This window comes from Bubalus kerabau, chromosome 2 (genome assembly GCF_029407905.1).
Source record: "Bubalus kerabau isolate K-KA32 ecotype Philippines breed swamp buffalo chromosome 2, PCC_UOA_SB_1v2, whole genome shotgun sequence".
NCBI classification, from domain to species: Eukaryota; Metazoa; Chordata; class Mammalia; order Artiodactyla; family Bovidae; genus Bubalus; species Bubalus kerabau.
The window spans coordinates 185723652-185748564 of NC_073625.1; the positions used below are offsets into that span (position 1 = coordinate 185723652).

The 24913-nt window shown below is 43.3% G+C and overlaps 1 protein-coding gene across 1 annotated transcript; it reads right to left on the reverse strand.

The window, feature by feature from the left end:
- Positions 1-3167: 3167 nt before the first annotated feature.
- LOC129644539 (histone-lysine N-methyltransferase SETMAR-like) lies at positions 3168-17224 on the reverse strand. The gene is made up of 4 exons (XM_055570125.1): positions 17078-17224; positions 16174-16827; positions 15865-15897; positions 3168-4280 (listed from the first exon to the last, which is right to left on the reverse strand). Exons 1-4 carry the CDS (start codon positions 17222-17224, stop codon positions 3264-3266), a joined length of 1851 nt encoding a protein of 616 aa, XP_055426100.1. The 3' UTR covers positions 3168-3263.
- Between the last annotated feature and the right edge of the window lie 7689 nt (positions 17225-24913).

Sequence of the window (24913 nt, forward strand, 5' to 3'; positions counted from 1 at the left end):
AGACTTAACCAGTGGATGGCCAGGGAAATCCTTGTACCAAAGATTTTAAAACCAAATTCTCCATTGACCAAACTTTACAAATTGTGCCCAGTGTTTTGTTCCCGCAAAGGACGTTTCAATGAATAACCATGTACATACACATCATGCGCATACTGTATAAAACAAATGTCCTTACAAGCCCCAGTACTGGCTGAAATGACTATTATAAAGTCCACTTATGCCTTTGCAAACTCAAGGTTGAAATGTTTAACACTTAGTGGTTTTAAATAATTATAAAGCTAGAACTAACTTTTGAGCCTCCCCAAATCTCTACAAAACCAGTAAAATTTAAACCAGTAACATTAACATGAATATGAGTTTTGCTAAAAGCAAATTGCTGCATGCATATGGTATTTGGCCTGTATGATCTCTGCAGAGATTGTTCTGGCACCTTGTGTGTGTAATTGACAAGCCATCCTTCATTTGGCCTTCTGTGGTATGACGTGGGTTTCATGTGATATACACTATTTATGAATTAAAATCATTTCTACAGTTTTATTATTACCCATCAACTGTGGAAAGCTGGTCGCACTTGATGCCAAATATAAACACACACCCCAAACAGCACAAAAATAGGTAATGCTTGGTCAAAAGTGGGAATCTATGTTGGGTGATGCAGAATGTCAGATAATCACCTGAACACACAAAGGTCTAAAAATTCCCCAAGAACCCACAGGACTTTTGTATACATTCATGAAAGTATCCTCACCACCACGCTACCCAGGGTCCACATGACCCACTTTGGAAAATCATGCATTGATTCAGGCTAGTCAGGACGTGCTTGCAGGAATTTTAGAATTACAAGCATAATGTAGGGCAGAAATGGTGGTGACAGAGAAGGTTCTGAGGGGAACTGAGAAAGAATGGATAAGAGGCAACAGTTTGCCTACCCCTTACCAGGTGGTGTCCTCAACCTAGGGATAGAGTGACCTAGGGATAAACAGGCACAAGAGTTAAATGCCTGTCCTCCTGGGGCTTCTGCTCCAGTGGGAATACCAGTAAGGAAAGTAACAAAATTCTTTCCCATGGTGACGGCACCTTGAAGGAAGCAGTGTCCTAATATAGAATGTGCTGGAAGCACACAGAAGGGAGCTGCTGTACATGGGATCGTTCGGGAGGTTCCCAAGGGAGAAAAGGGAAGGGTGAGATGACCTGTACTCTGAGGGATCTGAGGGAGAAGCCTCTGGACAGAGGAAACAGTTCCCACAAAGATCCTGAGGCAGGACCAAGCTTGGTGTCCACGAAGGAGGCAAACATGTTGTGCTTAGGGAAGGCAGCAGCCAGGATGTGAGAGCAGTGGTGGAGCTCTGAGGCATCTGAAGTCATCAGTCTGGACTCCCAAGTGGAGGCTGGGCTGAGAGTCTGGGATGTGAAGTCTGATCGCTGGGAGGAGGCACAGGAGACCAGGAGAGGTTTTAAAGTTGTCTAGGAGAGACTTCTCTGGTGGTTCAGTGTTTGACTCCAGCTCCCAACTCAAGAGGCCCTGGGTTAGATCCCTGGTCAGGGAACCAGATCCCACACCCTGCAACTAAAAATCCCGCCTGCCACAACTAAGACCCAGTGCAGTCAAATAAGTATTTTAAAATGTTAAAGTTATCTAGACAACAAAATGACTAGGATGCTAGCTGTGGGGATGGAAATAAATGGAGGGAGGGTCTGGGACCTATTTTGGTGCGGGTGGCTGACAGGACTCTTCAGTGGATTGGGTGGGTGAGAGTTTTGGTTAGGAGTTAACAGAAACCCAGATCAACATGAACAATAAGCAAATAGATTAAATAAGCAAAACCATGACAGTGTTCCACACTGGAGGATTCAGTGGCTTACTGTATTATCACAATCACAGATTCTTTTCTACCCTCTGTCATGCTCTTGACTCCTCCCTTAAGCCAGTTTCCCCTTTGGTCCAGAAGTGTAGGTCCAGATGTTACATGCAGATTTATAGCATCCAGGAAAAGCATGTCTCTTTTATCCTAAGCCCTGACTAATTGCCTTTATTACTGGTTGCAATTGTCACATGGAAGGGAGATGGGATATCCTTAGAGAAAATCAAGCCAATCCTGGATTTGGGCATAGGGCCAAGAATGGGAGTGGATGCCTGAACAAAAGAAGGGTCGTGTGAGGAAGGATGAAGAGGGGAACGGGCTGATCATCACCTGTGTCTAGTAGGCTGTGTGGTTAGAGAGCCACTCGCCAGGCTAGGGACCTAGGGAGTTTTTGGGGAAGCAGGTGGGCTTGGTGTTGACACACTGAGTGTAAAGGGCTTGGGAAACATCCAGAGTCTGGCAGGCAGTTGGATCTACAGGCTTGGGGCTCTGGGGAAGGACAGAGCTGAAAGAAGTGATGTGCTCTGGGGGCTGAAACCAAACGGATGTAAATAGTCAACCAGGGTTTGGAAAGTGTCACCACATTGAGAACTAAGCATGTCACCAACTGTCCTGATGAAGCCGTTTCAGCAAGTGGTAGGGAGGAACCAGACTCAAGTTAGAGAGTAGAAAGGAAGGTAAGAAGCAGAGTGAGTTCCAAACCCTACTGTGCTGGGCTGTACTGTACTGCATCCCAAGAAGCCCAGTCTCGGCCAGTTTGTTCATGTGGTGAAGACTGAATATAAACAAGGGCAGGTGTGAGCCAGCATGCAAAAGGTGAGAAGGGAGACGACGGTCAGAGACTCAAATGCCTCTGTTCACTGCTATGCTGGATATCCAAGCTGCAGAAGGATGAGATGTAAGGGATGCAGAGAACAAAGATATGGGCCCTGATACGGGAGCTCTTGAGGACCACTCTGCTCAATAAGTTGGCCGGAAATGCTGCAACACAAAGAGCCCCAGGATGAACAACCGATATAGACCTTATCCTGCAATACTCGTTTCTAGCCTGCTTGCAAACTTTATGGATACACGACTGTATAAATATTTGTTACTAGACAAGATCACTGGCATTATTATTGTTACAAGCTTTCCCTTCCAGCAGTCCAATGTACTTACTGACTGTTATTTTAAAAAGAACATTAAGCCAGGAGGAACCTGGTCACATTATTCTTTCCTGCTCCCAGTGAAGTATGCCTTTCTAAATATGGAAAGGAAGTGTTTTAATATAATGGGGCTGCTATAACAAAAATGCCATAGACTGCGTGGCTTATAAACAACAAATTGTTTATTTGGTGCAAAAGTAATTGCAGTTTTAGACCATGAATTTTAAATTATTATAACTAGGCTCAAACACGTTTATTAGTCAAAATAGGAACCATTACAATCAACACATTTTTGCCAACGAGAAGTAAGTTCGTTTATTCCTGTAGCGTAAAAACCCGTGCTTCGGGATTCGACAAACTCTTGGAAAGCATTTTCTGCATCCTGCTGGTTGTGGAAGTGTTTACCCTGCAGAAAGTTGTCGAGATGCTTGAAGAAGTGGTAGTCTGTTGGTAATAGGTCAGGTGAATATGGCGGATGAGGCAAAACTTCGTAGCCCAATTCATTAAACTTCTGAAGGGCTGGTTGTGCGACGTGTGGTCGGGCATTGTCGTGGAGAAGAACTGGGCCCTTTCTGTTGACCAATGCTGGCTGTAGGTGTTGTAGTTTTTCGTGCATCTCATTGATTTGTTGAGCATACTTCTCAGATGTAATGGTTTCGCCAGGATTCAGAAAGCTATAGTGGATAAGACCGGCAGCAGACCACCAAACAGTGACCATGATCTTTTTTTGGTACAAGTTCAGAGTTTTCCCTCGATCCAACCTCTGAGCTGGTTGTCGCCGGTTATCAGATAAAATCCACTTTTCGTGGCATGTAACAATCCGATCGAGAAATGGTTCATTGTTGTTGCGTAGAATAAGAGAAGATGACACTTCAAAACGACGATTTTTTTGAATTTCGGTCAGCTCATGAGGCACCCACTTATTGAGCTTTTTTACCTTTCCAATTTGCTTCAAATGCCGAACGACTGTAGAATGGTTGACCTTGAGTTCTTCGGCAATTTTTCGTGTAGTTTTAAGAGGATCGGCATCAATGATTTCTCTTAATTGGTCGTTGTCAACTTCTGATGGCCGTGCACTACGCTCGTCATCTTCAAGGCTCTCATCTCCTTTGCGAAACTTCTTAAACCACCACTGCACCGTACGTTCCTTAGCAGTTCCTGGGCCAAATGCGTTGTTGATGTTGCGAGTTGTCTCTGCTGCTTTACGACCCATTTTGAACTCGAATAAGAAAATCGCTCGAATTTGCTTTTTCTCTAACATCATTTCCATAGTCTAAAATAAACATAAACAGCAAATAGTAAGTCATTAGGAAAAAAACATAATCAAGAAATGCCCATGAAAGTGATGTATAACAAAACCACATTTAAGAATATACTGCATTATCAAATGGAAAATTTAAAAATGCAAAAACCACAATAACTTTTGCACCAATCAATACAACAGTATTTTTGGATACCATCCACCAACGGGGAAGGAAAAATTTAACAAATATTTAATATTTATTTCCTTTAAGTAGAGAAGGTAGTTAACAGCCAAATTAAGTCACTAATGAGTTTTACAATACTGACCAATACCTGCATTAAACAGCTACAAAAACGGATCTCACAACTTCAATGCTAAGATGGGGAAAAAAAATCAGTGGAATGGATTCTGTGCCAATAGTGGCATTTCATACATGACAGCATTGACAACTACTAGCAATTCAGTATCTTTAGAATAAATAATAAATTACCTAATAACAAACAGATTTGGGACAACACTGCTACACACACTGACACCATTAAGTGTCACAATTGTTTCTGTATTTAAAAACATTCTTGATCTGATTTCTTTTTGATTTCTCATTAATTTTATAACCACTATCACAGTAACATACAAATGTGAAAACTGAAAATATCCTACACTGGGATAATACCACTTTTAACTAATAGCTAGAAAGCAAGAGGAAACAAAATAAATCTACATGTCTGCATCATGGTATTAAAGACACCAAAAGCTTTACCTTCTGTTTAAGCCTTCAAATGGATCAATTACAAAGACGACTAAAGGGAAAAAAGCTCCTTCCTTTCCCCATCATTTTTCCCTTGGGAAAACTAAACCAACAGGTTTGTTTCTCAAGGAACATGTAAAAACTTACCTGTTGGCCTCTCCATGGGAGGAAGAAAAACATTATTTACATCTGATGTCCAAAGCCAAACTGGAAGTAACATCTTTTCTTCCCCCCACCCTCTTGTGGCAGCTCAGATCATCATGTGGGATCTCAGTTCCTTAACCAGGGAAGGAATCTGGGCTCCCTGCATTGGGAACTTGGAGTCTTAACCACTGGACCACAGGGAAGTCCCTAAACTCTTTTTTTACTAACAACAACAACAACAACAAACTTTTAGGGCAGATCAAAATAAAGCCAGGTAAATAAGAAAGATGTAACAAAAAATAGGCATACTATTTCAGCCAACTGGTTTACTGAAAAAGCAAATAGATACATAATAATAGTAAACTTTTCATGCAGATATCTTGCAACAAGATCCACTATTTTTTCCCCACCTTCATGAAATTTCCCAATACTGAATTTTTGTACAGAATTCTTACAATTTTTCTGGTCAGAGAAATTCCAAGTTGACATACTATGCCTATACCTTCCCTGAATCCTTTCATAAAAGATCCCAAAACAGAACCTTCTATTGGAAAAACGCTAAAAATTTTACACTCCACTCTGTGTGTGTAGTTGGTTGCCAAGTTGTGTCCAATTCTGTGACCTCATGGACTGCAGCATGCCAGGCCTCCCTGTCCCTCACCATATCCTGGAGTTTGCCTAAGTTCACGTCCATTGAATTAGTAATGCCATACAATCATCTCATCCTATGTCATCCCCTTCTCCTTCTATCTTTCTCAGCATCAGGGTCTTTCCCAGAGAGTAGGCTATTCACATCTGGTGGTGAAAGTACTGGAGCTTCAGCTTCAGTCTTTACAATGAACATTCAGGGTTGATTTCCTTTAGGATTGACTGGTTTGATCTCCTTGCTGTCCAAGGGACTCTCAAGATTCTTCTCCAGCACTAGAGTTCAAAAGCATCATTTCTTTGACGCTCTGCCTTTTTTATGGTCCAACTATCACATCCATACATTGACTACTGGTTTGACTATACAAACTTTTGTCAGCCAAGCAATGTCTTTGCTTTTTAATACATTGTCTAGGTTTGTCATAGCTTTCCTGCCAAGAAACAATCGTCTTTTAATTTCATGGCTGCAGTTACCATCCACAGTGATTTGAGAGCCCAAGAAGAGGAAATCTGTCACTGTTTGCACCTTTCCCCCTTCTATTTGCCATGAAGTGATGGGACCAGATGCCATGAACTTAGATTTTTAATATTGAATTTAAAGCCGGCTTTTTCACTCCCCTCTTTTCACCCTCATCAGAGGCTCTTCAGTTCCTCTTCACTTTCTATCATTAGACTGGTATCATCTGTGTATCTGAGGATGTTGATATTTCTCCCAAAAATCTTGATCCCAGCTTGTAACTCATCCAGCCCAGCATTTCCCATGATGTTCTCTGCATATAAATTAAAAAAGCAGAGTGACAATAAACAGCCTTGTCATACTCCTTTCTCAATCCTGAACCAGTCAGTCGTTCCATAAAGGATTCTAACTGTTGCTTCTTGACTGGCATACAGATTTCTCTGGTATTCCCATCTCTTTTAAGAGTTTTCCAGTTTGTTATGATACACAGTTAAGGGCTTTATGGTAGTCAGTGACACAGAAATGGATATTTTTCTGGAATTACCTTGATTTCTCTATGATCCAGTGAATCCTGGCAATTTGATCTCTGGTTTCTCTACCTTTTCTAAACCCAGCTTGAATATCTGTAAGTTTCAGTTTATGTACTGCTGAAGACTAGCTTAAAGGCTTTTGAGCATAACCTTACTAGCATGGGAAATGAGTGCAACTGGCCAGTAGTTTGAACACTTTTTTACTAATGCCCTTCTTGGGAACTGGGATGAATTAACCTTTTCCAGTCCTGTGGCAACTGCTGGGTTTTCCAAATTTGCTAATATATTGAGTGCAGAACTTAAATAGCATCATCACTTAGGATTTTAATAGCTCTGCTGGAATTCCATCATCTTCACTAGCTTTACTTGAAGCAGTGCTTCCTAAGGCCCACTTGACTTTACACTCCAGAATGTCTGGCTCTGAGTGAGTGATCACACTATCGTTGTTATCTGTGTCATTGAGATCGTTTTTGCACAGTTTTTCTGTGTATTCTTGACATCTCTTCTTGATCTCTTCTGCGTCTATTAGGTCTTTATCATTTCTGTCCTTTATTGTGCCCTTCTCTGCATGAAATGTTTCTTTGATATCTCTAATTTTCTTGAAGAGATTTCTAGTCTTTCCCTTTTTGCTGTTTTCCTCTATTTCTTTGCATTGTTCATTGAAGAAGGCCTTCATGTTGCTCTGGAACTCTGGATTCAGCTGGGTAAACCTTTCCCTTTCTCCCTTGCTTTTCGCTTCTCTTCTTTCCTTCATAGGTCAGTGCCTTGTTGTGGAGAAGGAGCTTGCGTAACTCAATGAAGCTATGAGCGACCCCACGTAGGGCCACTGAAGAAGGACGGGTCATAGTGGAGAATTCTGACAAAACATGATCTACTGGAGAAAAGAATGGCAAACCACTCCAGTATTCTGGCCGCAAGAACTCCATGAACTGTGTAAAAATGCAAAAAAGATATGACACTGAAAGATGAGCCCTCCATGTTGGAACATGTCCAGTATACTACTGGGGAAGAGCAGAGAACAATTACTAATAACTCCAGAAAGAATGAAGAGGCTCAGCCAAAGCAGAAAAAATACTCAGTTTTGGACGTATCTGGTGAAGAAAGTAAAATCCAATGCTGTAAAGAACAGTATTGCATAGGAACATGGAATGTTAAGTCCATGAATCAAGGTAAATTGGACGCGGTCCAATCAAGGTAAATTGGAAGCAGATGGCAAGAGAAAACATCATCTTAGGAATCAGTGAACTAAAATGGATGGGAACAGGCAAATTTAATTCAGGTGACTGTTATATCTACTACTGTGGGGAAGAATCCCTTAGAAGAAATGGAGTAGCCCTCACAGTCAACAGAAGAATCAGAAATGCAGTACTTGTGTGCAACCTCAAAAATGACAGAATGATCTCGGTTCCTTTCCAAGAAAAACCATTCAACATCCAAGTCTATGCCCCAACCACAAATGCTGAAGAAGCTGAAGTTGACCGGTTCTATGAAGACCTACAAAACCTTCTAGAACTAACACCAAAAAATATCCTTTTCATCAAGATTGAAATGCAAAGCTAAGGAAGTCAACATGCACCTGGAGTAACAGGCAAGTTTGACCTTGGAGTACAAATGAAGTAGGGCAAAGGCTAACAGAGTTTTGTCCAGAGACTACACAGGTCATTGCAAACACCCTTTTCCAATAACATAAGAGACTACTCTACACATGGATATCACCAGATGGTTAACATTGAAATCAAGTGATTACATTCTTTGCAGTGAAGGATGGAGACGCTCTATACAGTCAGCAAAAACAAGACCAAGTTAACTATGGCTCAGATCATGAGTTCCTTATTGCAAAATTTCAGCCTTAAATTGAAGAAAGTAGGGAAAACCCAGAGAAGGCAATGGCACCCCACTCCAGTACTCTTGCCTGGAAAATCCCAAGGACGGAGGAGCCTGGTGGGCTGCAGTCCATGGGGTTGCTAAGAGTCGGATACGACTGAGCAACTTCACTTTCACTTTTCACTTTCACGCATTGGAGAAGGAAATGGCAACCCACTCCAGTGTTCTTGCCTGGAGAATCCCAGGGACGGGGGAGCCTGGTGGGCTGCCGTCTATGGGGTCGCACAGAGTTGGACACGACTGAAGTGACTTAGTAGTAGTAGTAGGGAAAACCAGTAGGCCATTCAGGTAGGACCTAAATCAAATCCCTATGATTATACAGTGGAGATGATGAATAGATTCAAGGGAATAGACTCTGGAAGACAGAGTGCCTGAGGAACTTTGGACAGAAGTTTGTAAGAGTGTACAGGAGGTGGTGACCAAAACCATCCCAAAGAGAGGAAAACAATAGACTGGGAAAGACTAGAGATCTCTTCAAGAAATTAGAGATCTCAAGGAAACATTTCATGCAAGGATGGACACGATAAAGGACAGAAACAGTAAGGATCTAAGAAGCAAAAGAAATTAAAAAGAGGTGGCAAGAATACACAGAAAAACTATGCAAAAAGGTCTTAATAATCCAGATACCCACAATGGTGTGGTCACTCACCTACAGCCAGACATGCCGGAGTGTGAAGTCAAGTCGGGGTTAGGAAGGCTTACTGCAAGGAAAAGTAGAGGAGGTGACGAATTGCATTTGAGCTATTTCAAATCCTAAAAGATGATGCTGTTAAAGTGCTGGACCCAGTATGTCATCAAATTTGAGAAACTCAGCAGTGGCCACAGGACTGGAAAAGGTCAGTTTTCATTCCAATCCCAAAGAAGGGCAATGCCAAAGAATGTTCAAACTACTGCACAATTGTGCTCATTTCACATGCTAGCAAGGTAACGATCAAAATCCTTCAAACTAGGCTTCAGCAGTATGTGAACTGAGAACTTCAGATGCACAAGGTGGGTTCCAAAAGGCAGAAGAACCAGAGATCAAATTGCCAACATCTACTGGATCACAGAAAAACAAGGGAATTCCAGAAAAACATTTACTTCTGCTTCATTGATTATGCTAAAGCCTTTGACTGTGTGGATCACAACAAATTGTGGAAAATTATTAAAAGAAATGGACAGACCAACATAGTTGTCTCCTGAGAAATCTGTATGCAGGTCAAGCATCAACAGTTAGAATCAGACATGGACCAACCCACTGGTTCAAAATTGGGAAAGGAGTATGTCAAAACTGTATATTGTCACCCTGCTTATTTAACTTCTATGCAGAGTACATCATGTGAAATCCTGGGCTGGATGAATCACAAGCTGGAATCAAGATTGCCAGGAGAAATATCAACAACCTCAGATGCGCAGATGATACCACTCTAATGGCAGAAAGTGAAGAGAAACTAAAGAGCTCTTGATGAGGACTAAAGAGATGCATGAAGAAGCTGGATTAAAATTCAACATTCAAAAGACTAAGATCATGGCATCTGGTGCCATTTTTTCATGGCAACTAGAAGGGAGAAAAGTGGAAACAGTGACAGATTTTATTTTCTTGGGCTCCAAAATCATTGTGGACAGTGAGTACAGTCATCAAACTGAAAGACGCTTGCTCCTTGGAAGAAAAGCTATTACAAAGCTAGACAGAGTATTAAAAAACAGAGACATCACTTTGCTGACAAGGTCCCAAGAGTCAAAGCTATGGTTTTTCCAGTAGTCACGTGTGGATGTCACAGTTAGACCTTAAAGGTGGCTGAGTACCTAATCCTTTCAAATTGTGGTCTTGGAGAAGACTCTTGCGAGTCCCTTGGACAGCTTCAAACCAGTCAATTCTAATGGAAATCAACCCTGAATATTCATTGGAAGGACTGATGCTGAAGGGGAAGCTCCAATATTTTGGCTGGGTCAGGTGAAAACGCAGCTCACTGGAAAAGATCTTGATGCTGGGAAAGATCAAGGGCGAAGGAGAAGGGGGAAACAGAGGATGAGATGGTTGGTTAGCATTACCGACTCAATGGACTTAAGTTTGAGTAAATCTAGGAGATAGTGAAGGACGGGGAAGCTTGGTATGCTGCAGTCCACAGGGCCACAAAAAAGCAACATGACTTAGCAACAATACACATTACTGTACATAAAATAATTTTAAAAGATTGTTGGTCATGTTCTCAAAGAACACATCTCTTGATCTCCCCCTGCAGTAAGGTATGACCCCCTATCTTGCCCTGGGAACATTACTTGCAAAAAGTTACGCATTCCCCATTTCCTTGCCTCAGCTCTAGCTTTGCTGATATTGTCATATGAGGAAGTACAAGCATGTAACCAACAGATATACTAACCAAAATGCACACAATGGGAAGAATGGATTTCCCTGGTAAGTGAAGGTTATGCTTCAGTATTTTCAGCTGTCTTAAATTTCCCAAATTCTGCAGTAGCATTAATCTGATACATTATATTAATATTACCATAAGCCAGGTAAATGACTGTGCCAAGTTGCTTCAGTCATGTCTGACTCATTGCGACCTTATGGACTGTAGTCCACCAGGCTCCTCTGTCCATGGGGTTCTCCAGGAAAGAATACTGGAGTGGGCTGCCATTCCCTTTTCCAGGGGATCTTCCTGACCCAGGGACAGAACCCACATCTCCTGAGGCTCCTGCACTGCAGGGGGATTTTTTACTCTTGAGCCTCTAGGGAAGCCACAGGACAATGACTCCATCTACTGTATTTTACCCAGGCCAGAAACAACGTTGTTCCAAGGAACATTTCATGCAAAGATGGGCTCGATAAAGGACAGAAATGGTATGGACCTAACAGAAGATATTAAGAAGAGATGGCAAGAACACACAGAAGAACTGTACAAAAAAGATCTTCACGACCCAGATAATCACGATGGTGTGATCACTCATCTAGAGCCAGACATCCTGGAATGTGAAGTCAAGTGGGCCTTAGAAAGCATCACTACGAACAAAGCTAGTAGAGCTGATGGAATTCCAGTTGAGCTATTTCAAATCCTGAAAGATGATGCTGTGAAAGTGCTGCACTCAATATGCCAGCCAATTTGGAAAACTCAGCAGTGGCCACAGGATTGGAAAAGGTCAGTTTTCATTCCAATCCCAAAGAAAGGCAATACCAAAGAATGCTCAAACTACTGCACAATTGCACTCATTTCACACACTAGTATAGTAATGCTCAAAATTCTCCAAGCCAGGCTTCAGCAATATGTGAACCGTGAACTTCCAGATGTTCAAGCTGGTTTTAGAAAAGGCAGAGGAACCAGAGATCAAATTGCCAACATCCACTGGATCATGGAAAAAGCAAGAGAGTTCCAGAAAAACATCTATTTCTGCTTTATTGACTATGCCAAAGCCTTTGACTGTGTGGATCACAATAAACTGGAAAATTCTGAAAGAGATGGGAATACCAGACCACCTGATCTGCCTCTTGAGAAACCTGTATGCAGGCCAGGAAGCAACAGTTAGAACTGGACATGGAACAACAGACTGGTTCCAAATAGGAAAAGGAGTACGTCAAGGCTGTATATTGTCACCCTGTTTATTTAACTTCTATGCAGAGTACATCATGAGAAATGCTGGACTGGAAGAAACACAAGCTGGAATCAAGATTGCCGGGAGAAATATCAATCACCTCAGATATGCAGATGACACCACCCTTATGGCAGAAAGTGAAGATGAACTAAAAAGCCTCTTGATGAAGGTGAAAGTGGAGAGTGAAAAAGTTGGCTTAAAGCTCAACATTCAGAAAATGAAGATCATGGCATCCGGTCCCATCACTTCATGGGAAATAGATGGGGAAACTGGAAACAGTGTCAGACTTTATTTTTGGGGGCTCCAAAATCACTGCCGATGGTGACTGCAGCCATAAAATTAAAAGACGCTTACTCCTTGGAAGGAAAGTTATGACCAACCTAGATAGCATATTGAAAAACAGAGACATTACTTTGCCAACAAAGGTTCGTCTAGTCAAGGCATGGTTTTTCCTGTGGTCATGTATGGATGTGAGAGTTGGACTGTGAAGAAGGCTGAGCGCCGAAGAATTGATGCTTTTGAACTGTGGTGTTGGAGAAGACTCTTGAGAGTCCCTTGGACTGCACGGAGATTCAGCCAGTCCATTCTAAAGGAGATCAGCCCTGGGATTTCTTTGGAAGGAATGATGCTAAAGTTGAAACTCCAGTACTTTGGCCACCTCACTTGAAGAGTTGACTCACTGGAAAAGACTCTGATGCTGGGAGGGATTGGGGGCAAGAGGAGAAGGGGGCGACAGAGGATGAGATGGCTGGATGGCATCACTGACTCGATGGACGTTTGAGTCTGGGTGAACTCTGGGAGTTGGTGATGGACAGGGAGGCCTGGCGTGCTGTGATTCATGGGGTCGCAAAGAGTCGGACACGACTGAGCAACTGATCTGATCTGATCTGATTATAACACAAACCTAAAAAGTGGTAAATAAAACTCCTACTTTTCAAGACGTTATGACACCGAACTCTGGTTGGTTTTGAGATACTCATAGTCAAGATGTCAGTGGCCAGAAGTATGCATTAGCAGCAGTGGAACATTTTGAAGACACCATGGTCTTTAAAGGTGAGTTTGAAATCTACCTTTCCGGCTGCTGTTTTGGGTTCGTTTCCACTTTTGAAGGAGCAGATTTGTAAAAGGTAAAGTTATTAGGTTGGTGCAAAAGTAACTGTGGTTTTGCACTGTTGGACTTTGCTGTTTGATATAGGAATACATTCTAAAATTAATGAGGTTATGCTATACATGAATATGCATTTATCGCTTTTTAAACTTTTGTTATGATTACTTGCTATTTATTTTAGATTACAAAAATGATGTTAGAGAAAAAGCAAATTAGAGTGACTTTCTTATTCGAGTTCAAAATGATTGCATACACATTTGGCCCAGGTACTAAGGAAGGTACAGTGCAGTACCGGTTCAGGAAGTTTAGAAAAGGAGACAAGGGACTTGAAGATGAGGAGTGTAGTGGCTGGCCATCAGAAGTTGACAGCTACCAACTGAGAGCAGCATCAAAGGTGATCCTCTTACAACTACACAAAGAGTTGCCCAAGAATTCAACATCAACCATTCTACCGTCATTTGGCATTTGAAGCAAATTGGAAAGGTGAAAAAGCACGGTAAGTGCGTGCCTCATGAACTGACTCCAGATCAAAAGAACTGTGATTTGAAGTGTTGTCTTCTCTCATTCAATGCAACAACATTGAACCATATCTCAATCCAATTATGACGAGCCACAAAAACTAGATTTTTATCCAACAACCGGCAGTGACCAGCTCAGTGGCTGGATCAAAATGAATCCCTGAACTTGTACCAAAAAAATGTCATGGTCACTGTTTGGTGGTCTGCTGCCAGTCTGATCCACTACAGCTTTCTGAATCCAAGTGCAAGCATTACATCTGAGAAGTATGCTCAGCAAACCGAGGAGATGCACCAAAAACTGCAGCGCCTGCGGCCAGCACTGGTCAACTAAAAGGGCCCAGTTCTTCTCCACAATGCCAGACCATAGATTGCACAACCATGCTTCAGAAGTTTTACGCATTGGGCTACAAAGTTTTGCCTAATTTGCTGCCATATTTACCTACCCTCTTGCCAACCACTTCTTCAAGCGTCTTGACAATTATTTGCACGAAAGCTGCTTCCACAACCAGAATGACTAAGAAAATGGTTTCCAAGAGTTCATGGACTCCCAAATCAGAGTTTTATACACTAAAGGAATAAACAAACATTTCTCATTGGCAACAATGTGTTGATTGTAATGGTTCCTACTTTGATTAGTAAAGATGTTTGAGCCTAGTTATAATGATTTAAAATTCACCTTCTGAAGCCACAGTTACTGTTTGCAAAGACCTAACAACACTGAATTTCTTTCCTGGGTTGAACCCCAAGAAAAAAAGAGGTTAGGGGCCTTGCTTTACTTACAGCTGATAGCTTTGCCAATCTCCTCTTGAGCTTTGGAAGTATATAAAATGAGCCAAATTGCCAATATCCGTTGAATCATCGAAAAAGCAAGAGAGTTCCAGAAAAACATCTACTTCTGCTTTATTGACTATGCCAAAGCCTTTGACTGTGTGGATCACAATAAACTGTGGAAAATTCTGAAAGAGATGGGAATACCAGACCACCTGACCTGCCTCTTGAGAAATCTGTATGCAGGTCAGGAAGCAACAGTTAGAACTGGACATGGAACAACAGACTGGTTCCAAATAGGAAAAGGAGTACATGAAGGCTGTATATTGTCACCCTGCTTATTTAACTTCTATGCACAGTACATCATGAGAAACGCTGGACTGGAAGAAGCACAAGCTGGAATCAAGATTGCCAGGAGAAATATCAATCACCTCAGATATGCAGATGACATCACCCTTATGGCACAAAGTGAAGAGGAACTAAAGAGCCTCTTGATGAAAGTGAAAGAGGAGAGTGAAAAAGTTGGCTTAAAGCTCAACATTCAGAAAAGGAAGATCATGGCATCCGGTCCCATCACTTCATGGGAAATAGATGGGGAAACAGTGTAAACAGTGTCAGACTTTTTATTTTTTGGGGCTCCAAAATCACTGCAGATGGTGACTGCAAGCCATGAAATTAAAAGACGCTTACTCCTTGGAAGGAAAGTTATGACCAACCTGAAGAGCATGTTGAAAAGAAGAGACATTACTTTGCCAATAAAGGTTCCTCTAGTCAAGGCTACGGTTTTTCCAGTGGTCACGTATGGGTGTGAGAGTTGGACTCTGAAGAAAGCTGAGTGCCGAAGAGTTGATGCTTTTGAACTGTGAGATCCAACCAGTCCATTCTGAAGGAGATCAGCCCTGGAAGGAATGACGCTAAAGCTGAAACTCCAGTACTTTGGCCACCTCATGCGAAGAGTTGACTCATTGGAAAAGACTCTGATGCTGGGAGGGATTGGGGGCAGGAGAAGGGGACGACAGAGGATGTGATGGCTGGATGGCATCACTGACTCGATGGACTTGAGTTTGAGTGAACTCCGGGAGTTGGTGATGGACAGGGAGGCCTGGCGTGCTGCGATTCATGGGGTCGCAAAGAGTTGGACACGACTGAGCGACTGAACTGAACTGAACTGAAAATGAGCAAGGAATGTGTGGTATGGTGCAAACCGAGACCAGCCCCGGGGAACGGAGCGGGATGGCGTCTTACCTCCTCCTTTACTGACCCCTCCGCGGAGATGACCTGCAAGAGGAAAGAGACAACCAGTGGGCGCAGCTCGCGAACAATACTGCTCTGACGCCCAGTGGCCACGGGCGCGTGACATCAGCGGCCTTCACCGCAGCGGTTCGAATCGCCCACCCAAGCTCCTCCGGCCGCCGAAAGTCCCAGAATCGCCCGGCGCCCGCTCAGGCTGGTCCGGCCGCCTGCCCGGCCCAGCGCAGCGGGCCTGGGCCTTGCGGGGCTCTGGGGACGGCCGGGCGGCGGAGTGGGCGTGTGCGGGATGCGGCCACTGCTCACCTTCCTCTTGGGCATCCTGGCTACGGGGCGGGCGAGAGCCGGGTGCCTGAGGGCCGCGGCGTGCCGAGAGCCTTCGCGAAGCGGAGTAGCCTGACCGCTGCCGCTCCTCCCGCCGCCCGAGCTGCTGGGACCCTCGGCAGGGATGGTGGGAGAACCGGATGGAACCGGATTGGGAGCCCGCCCCCTCCTCCCACCGCGTCCGCCGGCTGCAGGCTCCCCCTCCCCGCCGGCCGGGCCGCCCCTCGCCCTCGCCCCCGCCCATTGGCTGCGGGGTCCACCGTTCCGCGGCCCGCACCCCGAATAGGTGAGACCGGCCGTCACTCGACCACTGCGCCCCGCCCCCACTCTGGGCGCCCCCACCCGCCCGCCGTGTCGCGGGGCCCCCAGACCCAGGCGAGGAGGTGGGCCCCACAGGCGGCTCGCCCCACAGGCCGCTCTGGCCTGACGGTAGTTTGTTTGAAGCCGAGCCGCATTGTGCGGTCTTGCGCTGATTGGCGAATGCCGGCCACGTGGTCTCCGGGTGCGCCCACACACAACCCTCCGGGCTACCGGTTGGCAGCCAGGGACAGAGAAGCCCCGATGATAGAGTCCCTTCTTTGTAGGGTCGGAAGGTTTATAGTTCACAGAATGGGAAGGGAGAGACAACGTGTTTAACTATGAACCAGTTTTTCGCCTCACGTAGTTGTTCAGTCTCTCAGTTGTGTTCGACTCTTTGTGACCTCATGGACAGCAGCACTCAAGAAAAGGTATGACTCAATGAACATGAGTTTGAACAGACTCCCGGATATGTGGACAGGAAAGCCTGGCGTGCTGCAGTCCATAGGATCGTAAAGAGTCGGACACGACTGAGCGACTGAAGAAGAAAACGTCTCCAGGGTGGTGGTCTGCGGGAAGCGGGTCTTACTGCGCAGGCGCAGGATGCGGGGGGCGGGGGGGGCGGGTCTTGGAAAGTTGGTGCGGGGCGCCACTGCGCAGGCGCGGGCCCTGCCCGTGCTTCCCTGCTAGGTTTCTGGGGTGGGGTCTTTCTGCGTAGCTTCTTTAAGTCGTGCATTGAGGGACCAAGAGTGCTGGCAGTTCGTCTCAGGAGCTTAGTGGGCTTCTGAGTCTAACCCCCCTCCACACACACACCCACCCACACCAGGCCAAGGATGCTCACCTTCTCTCAGACCTCACCTGGACCACCGATCCCCTCCTGTGCAGAAGGGAAAGCACATCCACCCAGCTTCCTGCCTGTTTTTTTTTTTTTTTTTTAAACATTGGCTGACCTAAGCACCTTTCTGAGGTGGAAAAGAGCTTCAGGCTGGAGGTCAGAGCTGGAATTCCATAACTTGTGGGATCACGTCACCCAGTTTCTTTTCTTGCTGTTGTTCACTCGCTGAGTCATGTCCAATTCTTCGGGACCCCATGGACTGCAGCATGGCCAGCCAGGCTTCCCTGCCCTACGAGTTTGGTCAAACACGTGTCCATTGAGTTGATGATGCCATACAACACTTTAATCCTCTGTCACCCACTTCTACCCTCAGTCTTTCCCAGCATCAGGGTTTTTTCTAATAAGTTGGCTCTTTTCAGCAGGTGGCCAGAGTATTGGAGCTTCAGCTTCAGCATCAATCCTTTCAATGAATATCCAGGGTTGATTTCCTTTTGGATTGACTGGTTTGATCTCCTTGCTGTCTAAGGGACTGAAGAGTCTTCTCCAGCACCACAGCTTGAAAGCATCAATTCTTTGGTGCTCAGCCTTCTCCATGGTCCAACTCTCACATCTGTACATGACTACTGGAAAGCCCATAGCTTTGTCTATATGGATCTTTGTTGGCAAAGTGATGCCTCTGCTTTTTAATATGCTCTCTAGATTTGTCATAGCTTTTCTTCCAAGAAGCCACCAGGGTCTTTTAATTTCATGGCTGCAGTCATCATCTGTAGATTCTTTGCTGAATAAGAAACTTTTGTTTAAAAGTACCGCTTGAGAACACAAGAGAACACACTGGAGATATAGGAAACACCCTCTTTGAACAACACAAACCTTTCTACACATGGTCATCACCATATGGTCAATACCAAAATGAGATTGATTATATTATTTGCAGTCAAGGATGGAGAAGCTCTATACAGTCAGCAAACACAAGACCTGGAGCTGACTGTGGCTCAGATCATGAGCTCCTTATTGTGAATTTTAGACTTAAATTGAAGAAAGTAGGGAAAACCAGTAAGCCTTTCAGGTATGACCTAAATCAAATCCCTTATGATTATACAGTGGAGGGGATGAATAGAGTCAAGGAATTAGACCTGGTAGACAGAATGCCTGAAGAACATGGACAGATTTTTTTGTAACATTATTATAGGAGGTGGTGATCAAAACCATCCCAAAGGAAAAGATAGGCAGGAAAGTAAAGGGGTTGTTTGAGAAGGTTTTAGAAATAGCTGAGAATAGAAGAAAAGTGAAAAACAAAGAAGAAAGGGAAAAATACACCAAACTGAATGCAGAATTCCAGAAAATAACAAGGAGAGATAAGAAAGCATTCTTTAGTGAACAATGCAAAGCAATAGAGGAAACCAACCAATAGAATATGAAAGATGAGATCTCTTCAAGAAAATTGAAAATATCAAGGGAAGATTTCATGCAAAGATGGGCACGATAAAGGACTGAAGGTCTTTTTGTTAAGGACCTAATGAAAGCAGAATAGTTTAAGAAGTTTTGGCAAGGATACACAGAACTGTACAAAAAAGTCTTAATGTCCCAGATAACCATGATGATGTGGCCACTCATCCAGAGCCAGACATCCTAGAGTGTGAAGTCAAGTGGGGCTTAGGAAGCATTACTAGGAACAAAGCTAGAGGAAGTGATAGAATTCCAGCTGAGCTATTTCAAATCCTAAAAGATGATGCTGTGAAAGTGCTCCACTCAATATGCTGCAAATTTAGAAAACTCAGCAATGGCCAAAGACTGGAAAAGTTCAGTTTTCATTCTAACTCCAAAGAAGGGCAGTCCCAAAGAATTTTCACACTACCATGTAATTGGGCTCCTTCCACATAAACAAGGAGTACAGGAGTACATCAAGTACAAAAAATGATCAAATAAATAACCTTTGGGCTCTTAAAAAAATAAAAAAAAATATAATGTCGGTCCATGCACCAGTTCTTGTACAGGAGGGAAGATGTTACAAAGGACGTTATTTGGTTAACTGACAAAACTGGAACACAAATGGCAGATTAGATAAAATATTGGATCAACGTTTACTTCACTGTAGTTGATGAATGTACTATGATTATATAAGGGAATATTCTTAGTTGTATATTGAAAGATATAAAGTAAATGATAAAGCATAGGGTAAAATGTTAAATGTTAAAGTAGGTGAATATTAAAAAAAAGGGTACTGGGTTTTTGGACACCATTTATATATATTTTTATGTTTGAAATTATTTTTTTACTTGTTTATTTTGCTGCATTGGGTCTTAGTTGTGGCATGTGGCACCCATCTTTCCTTACAATGCAGGGGCTCTCTAGTTGTGGCATTCACGCTTAGTTGCTCTCAAGCATAAGTAAGTGAAATCGCTCAGTCATGTCTGACTCTTTGCAACCCCATGGACAGTAGCCTGCTCCAGGCTCCTCTGTCCATGGGATTTTTCTAGGCAAGAGTACTGGAGTGTGTTGCCATTTCCTTCTCCAGGGAATCTTCCCGACCCAGGGATTGAACCCAGGTCTCCTACATTGTAGACAGACACTTTACTGTCTGAGCCACCAGGGAAGTCCATGAGGGATCTTAATTCCTTCACCAAGGATGGAACTGGAGTCTCCTGCATGCTTAGGCAGATTGTTAACCATGGTACCACCAGGGAAGTCCCTGCTATTATTTTAAAATAACTTTTTTAGAAGAAAAAGCTCATAACAGTTTTATTTAGAGATGCATTTCTGGACACAGTAAAAGCCTATGAAAAATCGAGGTCTAAATGAGATTTATTGCACTAACAACAGTAAGAAGATCAATTTTTACCCTACTGAATTTTGCATATTCAGAATGGCTTAGCATAACAAAGAGAATGGTTCTAGCAATATTTTTCTTAAATAGAGGTGAAATTCACATGACATGAATTAATGCCTTTAAAGCATACAGTCCTATTCAGCCATAACAAAATATCAAAATAATGCCATTTATAGTAACACAGATGGACCTGCTGCTGCTGCTGCTAAGTCGCTTCAGTTGTGTCCGACTCTGTGCAACCCATAGACAGCAGCCCACCAGGCTCCCCTGTCCCCGGGATTCTCCAGGCAAGAACACTGGAGTGGGTTGCCATTTCCTTCTAGAGATAGTCATATTGAGTGAGGTAAGTCAGACAGAAAGATAGAAATATCATATGATATTGCTTATATGTGGAATCTAAAAAAGTACAAATGAACTTATCTAGAAAACAAAGAGTTACAGATGTAGAAAATAAGCTTATGGTTACTGGGGGTAAGGGGAAGGGATAAATCAGAAGATTGGGATGGACATATACAAATTAGTATTAATATTTATAAAATATCTAACTAATAAGACCTCCTGTATAATACAGGGAACTCTACTTAACCCACTGTAATGGCCTATGTGATAATATAAAAATTTAGGTATCAATAGAAATGGTTCTTGACACAAATTGGAAAAAAAGTATACAGTCCATTGTCATTCAGTACATTTATGATGCTGTTCAACCACTATCTAGCAATAACCTCTCTGCCTTGAAAGATATTTAACATTTGCACTTTAAAATTCTGCACAAATGCTTTTTAAAAACTAAGAGTCAACAGTTAAGAAAAAACAACAAAACAGCTCAAATTACAATCTGCTACACTTTCCTTTCTAATTAGCTCCTTATACACACATGTGCAGGCACATGCATATATATATATATATATATATATATATATATATACACACACACACACAAGAGTACTTGAATATTCAACTATCATAGAATGCAGTTTTTCAAGAGATCCTAATTCATACATTGTTAGCCATCTTGGACCTAGGACTGGCTGCCAATATACAGACAAGATGAAGCCTCTGACAGCCACTGAGCAAGATGATGACTATAAGATTTGTGTAAGCGAGGTACCTGCCTGCACTTCATTTGTGCCAGTCAATTACTGAAACAAACACTACAGATTTTACTTAACTTACTCTGAATATCGATGTACCCCTAGCTCCCAGTGGAAAGATTGTGGGTCATTTGCTTGGTTCAACCTTGTATGTGATCATCGTCATTATTTAGTACAACCAAGTGGGCAAACCTAAGAAGAGGTGAATTCAGTTCCCACTGAACTGTTTCTTCTCTTTATTGCTTCTGTTTTCCCTGATTTGGGAATCACTGAAGCTCATGGCATCAGGTCCCATCACTTCATGGGAAATAGATGGGGAAACAGTGGAAACAGTGTCAGACTTTATTTTTTTGGACTCCAAAATCACTGCAGATGGTGACTGCAGCCATGAAATTAAAAGAAGCTTACTCCTTGGAAGAAAATTTATGACCAACCTAGATAGCATATTCAAAAGCAGAGACATTACTTTGCCAATAAAGGTTCGTCTAGTCAAGGCTATGGTTTTTCCATTGGTCATGTATGGATGTGAGAGTTGGACTGTGAAGAAAGCTAAGTACCGAAGAATTGATGCTTTTGAACTGTGGTGTTGGAGAAGACTCTTGAGAGTCTCTTGGACTGCAAGGAGATCCAGCCAGTCCATTCTAAAGGAGATCAGCCCTGGGATTTCTTTGGAAGGAATGATGCTAAAGCTTAAACTCCAGTACTTTGGCCACCTCATGCGAAGAGTTGACTCATTGGAAAAGACTCTGATGCTGGGAGGGATTGGGGGCAGGAGGAGAAGGGGATGACAGAGGATGAGATGGCTGGATGACATCACTGACTCGATGGACATGAGTCTGAATGAACTCTGGGAGTTGGTGATGGACAGGGAGGCCTGGCGTGCTGCGATTCATGGGGTCGCAAAGAGTCGGACACGACTGAGCGACTGAACTGAACTGAACTGAAGCTATCTCATTTTCACCTTGCAGTTAGTTCAGTGTTGCCTTCTGGGTGTGCCTGTCTTGAGAAGACTTCACAGGTGGGCCGCCCTCAGTCACTGACCCTAAATCACTCAGTTCTGGGCATGTCTCTGGTTCCTGCTGAAGTTCCTCCAAGTATCTGACCAAGATTTGGTCTCTATTAGAAAACTCATTTCTCCAATTGTTGCCGGCCAAAATCTTGGCTTTCTCTACTCACCAAAGCCAAATAAAAAATATGGAGAGAGAGTTTGGAGGAAATAGAAAGGTGGCTTTAATCCTCAGCTGGTGGAGAGGGGAACACAGTAGTTTTATGCCTCAAGAACTGTGCCCCCCGCTCCCCCCCCCCATTTCCATGAGGACTCTTGGTGTCGTCAGTCACTAAGCCGTGTCCAACTCTTTGTGGCCCCATGGACTGCAGCATGGTTGGGTTTCCCTGTCCTTCACTATTTCTTGGAGCTTGCTCAAACTCATGACATTGAGTCAGTGATGTCATCCAACCATCTCATCCTCTGTCATCCCATTCTCTTTCTGCCCTCCATCTTTCCCAGCATCTGGGTCTTCCAATGAGTCATCTCTTCCCATGATGTGACCAAAGTGTTGGAGCTTTAGCTTCAGCATCAGGTCCTTTCAGTGAATATTCAGGGTTGGTTTCCTCTCTGTATGAGGAGTCTAGGGACTGATATAAGATGAAGACTCAAAGCCAGGGGTCGGTGATAAGGAGCAAAAGTATTAGGGCCTCATATTCTTCCTTTTGCAATGTTTCAAAAACAGTCATTGGCTGGCCTCTGGTAGCCTCTGACAGTAGTATCCTGGTAGTTGGATCCATTGTCTTTTGTTTATTGTACTGTGGCCTTCTTTCTGATTTGTAAAAAGAGAAAAGGGGTGGTCTGTGAAGAGAGTGCTGCAAAGGTGAGCACCAGCTACAGGTTGTAATTAGCACAGAGTCAAAGGATAATAGGTGCAAAATGGCTTAGGGGGCAGAACAGAACACTTAGTTACAGACAGGCAGAGTCAGGGGCCAGAAAAGCAAACTTAGTTACAGGCTACCGATTAGGAACAGTTTAAGTAAAAACTAGGAATGTTTAGGTCTGCTCACTGTTCTCAAGAAAGGGAAAGAAAAACGTATTCCTCTTTTTTCCTTTTCACTGCAACAGTCTCAGTAGTGGTTTAACATTAACATAAAAGCCACTGATATAGGGCAGGAATACACAGAAGAACTATACAAAAAAGATCTTCATGACCTAGATAATCACGATGGTGTGATCACTCACCTAGAGCCAGACATCCTGGAATGTGAAGTCAAGTGGGCCTTAGAAAGCATCACTACGAACAAAACTAGTGGAGATGATGGAATTCCAGTTGAGCTATTCCAAATCCTGAAAGATGATGCTGTGAAAGTGCTGCACTCAATATGCCAGCCAATTTGGAAAACTCAGCAGTGGCCACAGGACTGGAAAAGGTCAGTTTTCATTCCAATCCCAAAGAAAGGCAATGCCAAACAATGCTCAAACTACCATACAATTGCACTCATCTCACATGCTAGTAAAGTAATGCTCAAAATTCTCCAAGCCAGGCTTCAGCAATATGTGAACTGTGAACTTCCAGATGTTCAAGCTGGTTTTAGAAAAGGCTGAGGAACCAGAGATCAAATTGCCAACATCTGCTGGATTATGGAAAAAGCAAGTAAGTTCCAGAAAAACATCTATTTCTGCTTTATTGACTATGCCAAAGCCTTTGACTGTGTGGATCACAATAAACTGTGGAAAATTCTGAAAGAGATGGGAATACCAGACCACCTGACCTGCCTCTTGAGAAACCTGTATGCAGGCCAGGAAGCAACAGTTAGAATTGGACATGGAACAACAGACTGGTTCCAAATAGGAAAAGGAGTACATCAAGGCTGTATATTGTCACCCTGCTTATTTAACTTCTATGCAGAGTACATCATGAGAAACGCTGGGCTGGACGAAGCACAAGCTGGAATCAAGATTGCCGGGAGAAATATCAATCACCTCAGATATGCAGATGACACCACCCTTATGGCAGAAAGTGAAGAGGAACTCAAAAGCCTCTTGATGAAAGTGAAAGAGGAGAGTGAAAAAGTTGGCTTAAAGCTCAACATTCAGAAAACGAAGATCATGGCATCTAGTCCCATTACTTCATGGGAAATAGATGGGGAAACAGTGTCAGACTTTATTTTTTTGGACTCCAAAATCACTGCAGATGGTGACTGCAGCCATGAAGTTAAAAGACACTTACTCCTTGGAAGAAAAGTTATGACCAACCTAGATAGCATATTCAAAAGCAGAGACATTACTTTGCCAACAAAGGTTCTTCTAGTCAAGGCTATGGTTTTTCCTGTGGTCACGTATGGATGTGAGAGTTGGACTGTGAAGAAAGCTGAGCACTGAAGAATTGATGCTTTTGAACTGTGGTGTTGGAGAAGACTCTTGAGAGTCCCTTGGACTGCAAGGAGATCCAACCAGTCCATTCTGTAGGAGATCAGCCCTAGGATTTCTTTGGAAGGAATGATGCTAAAGCTGAAACTCCAGTACTTTGGCCACCTCATGTGAAGAGCTGACTCATTGGAAAAGACTCTGAGATGGGGAGGGATTGGGGGCAGGAGGAGAAGGGGATGACAGTGGATGAGATGGCTGGATGGCATCACTGACTCGATGGACGTGAGTCTGAGTGAACTCTGGGAGTTGGT

Excerpts from the sequence above, each read along its gene's own strand:
- LOC129644539 (XM_055570125.1), bottom strand. The coding sequence starts at position 17,224 with ATGCACGACTTAAAGAAGCTACGCAGAAAGACCCCACCCCAGAAACCT. Across the intron at positions 15,898-16,173 it reads CCAGGATGCCCAAGAGGAAG|GTCATCTCCGCGGAGGGGTC; the intron begins GTGAGCAGTGGC and ends TTCCTCTTGCAG. Across the intron at positions 4,281-15,864 it reads AGGGGTCAGTAAAGGAGGAG|ACTATGGAAATGATGTTAGA; the intron begins GTAAGACGCCAT and ends TGTTTATTTTAG.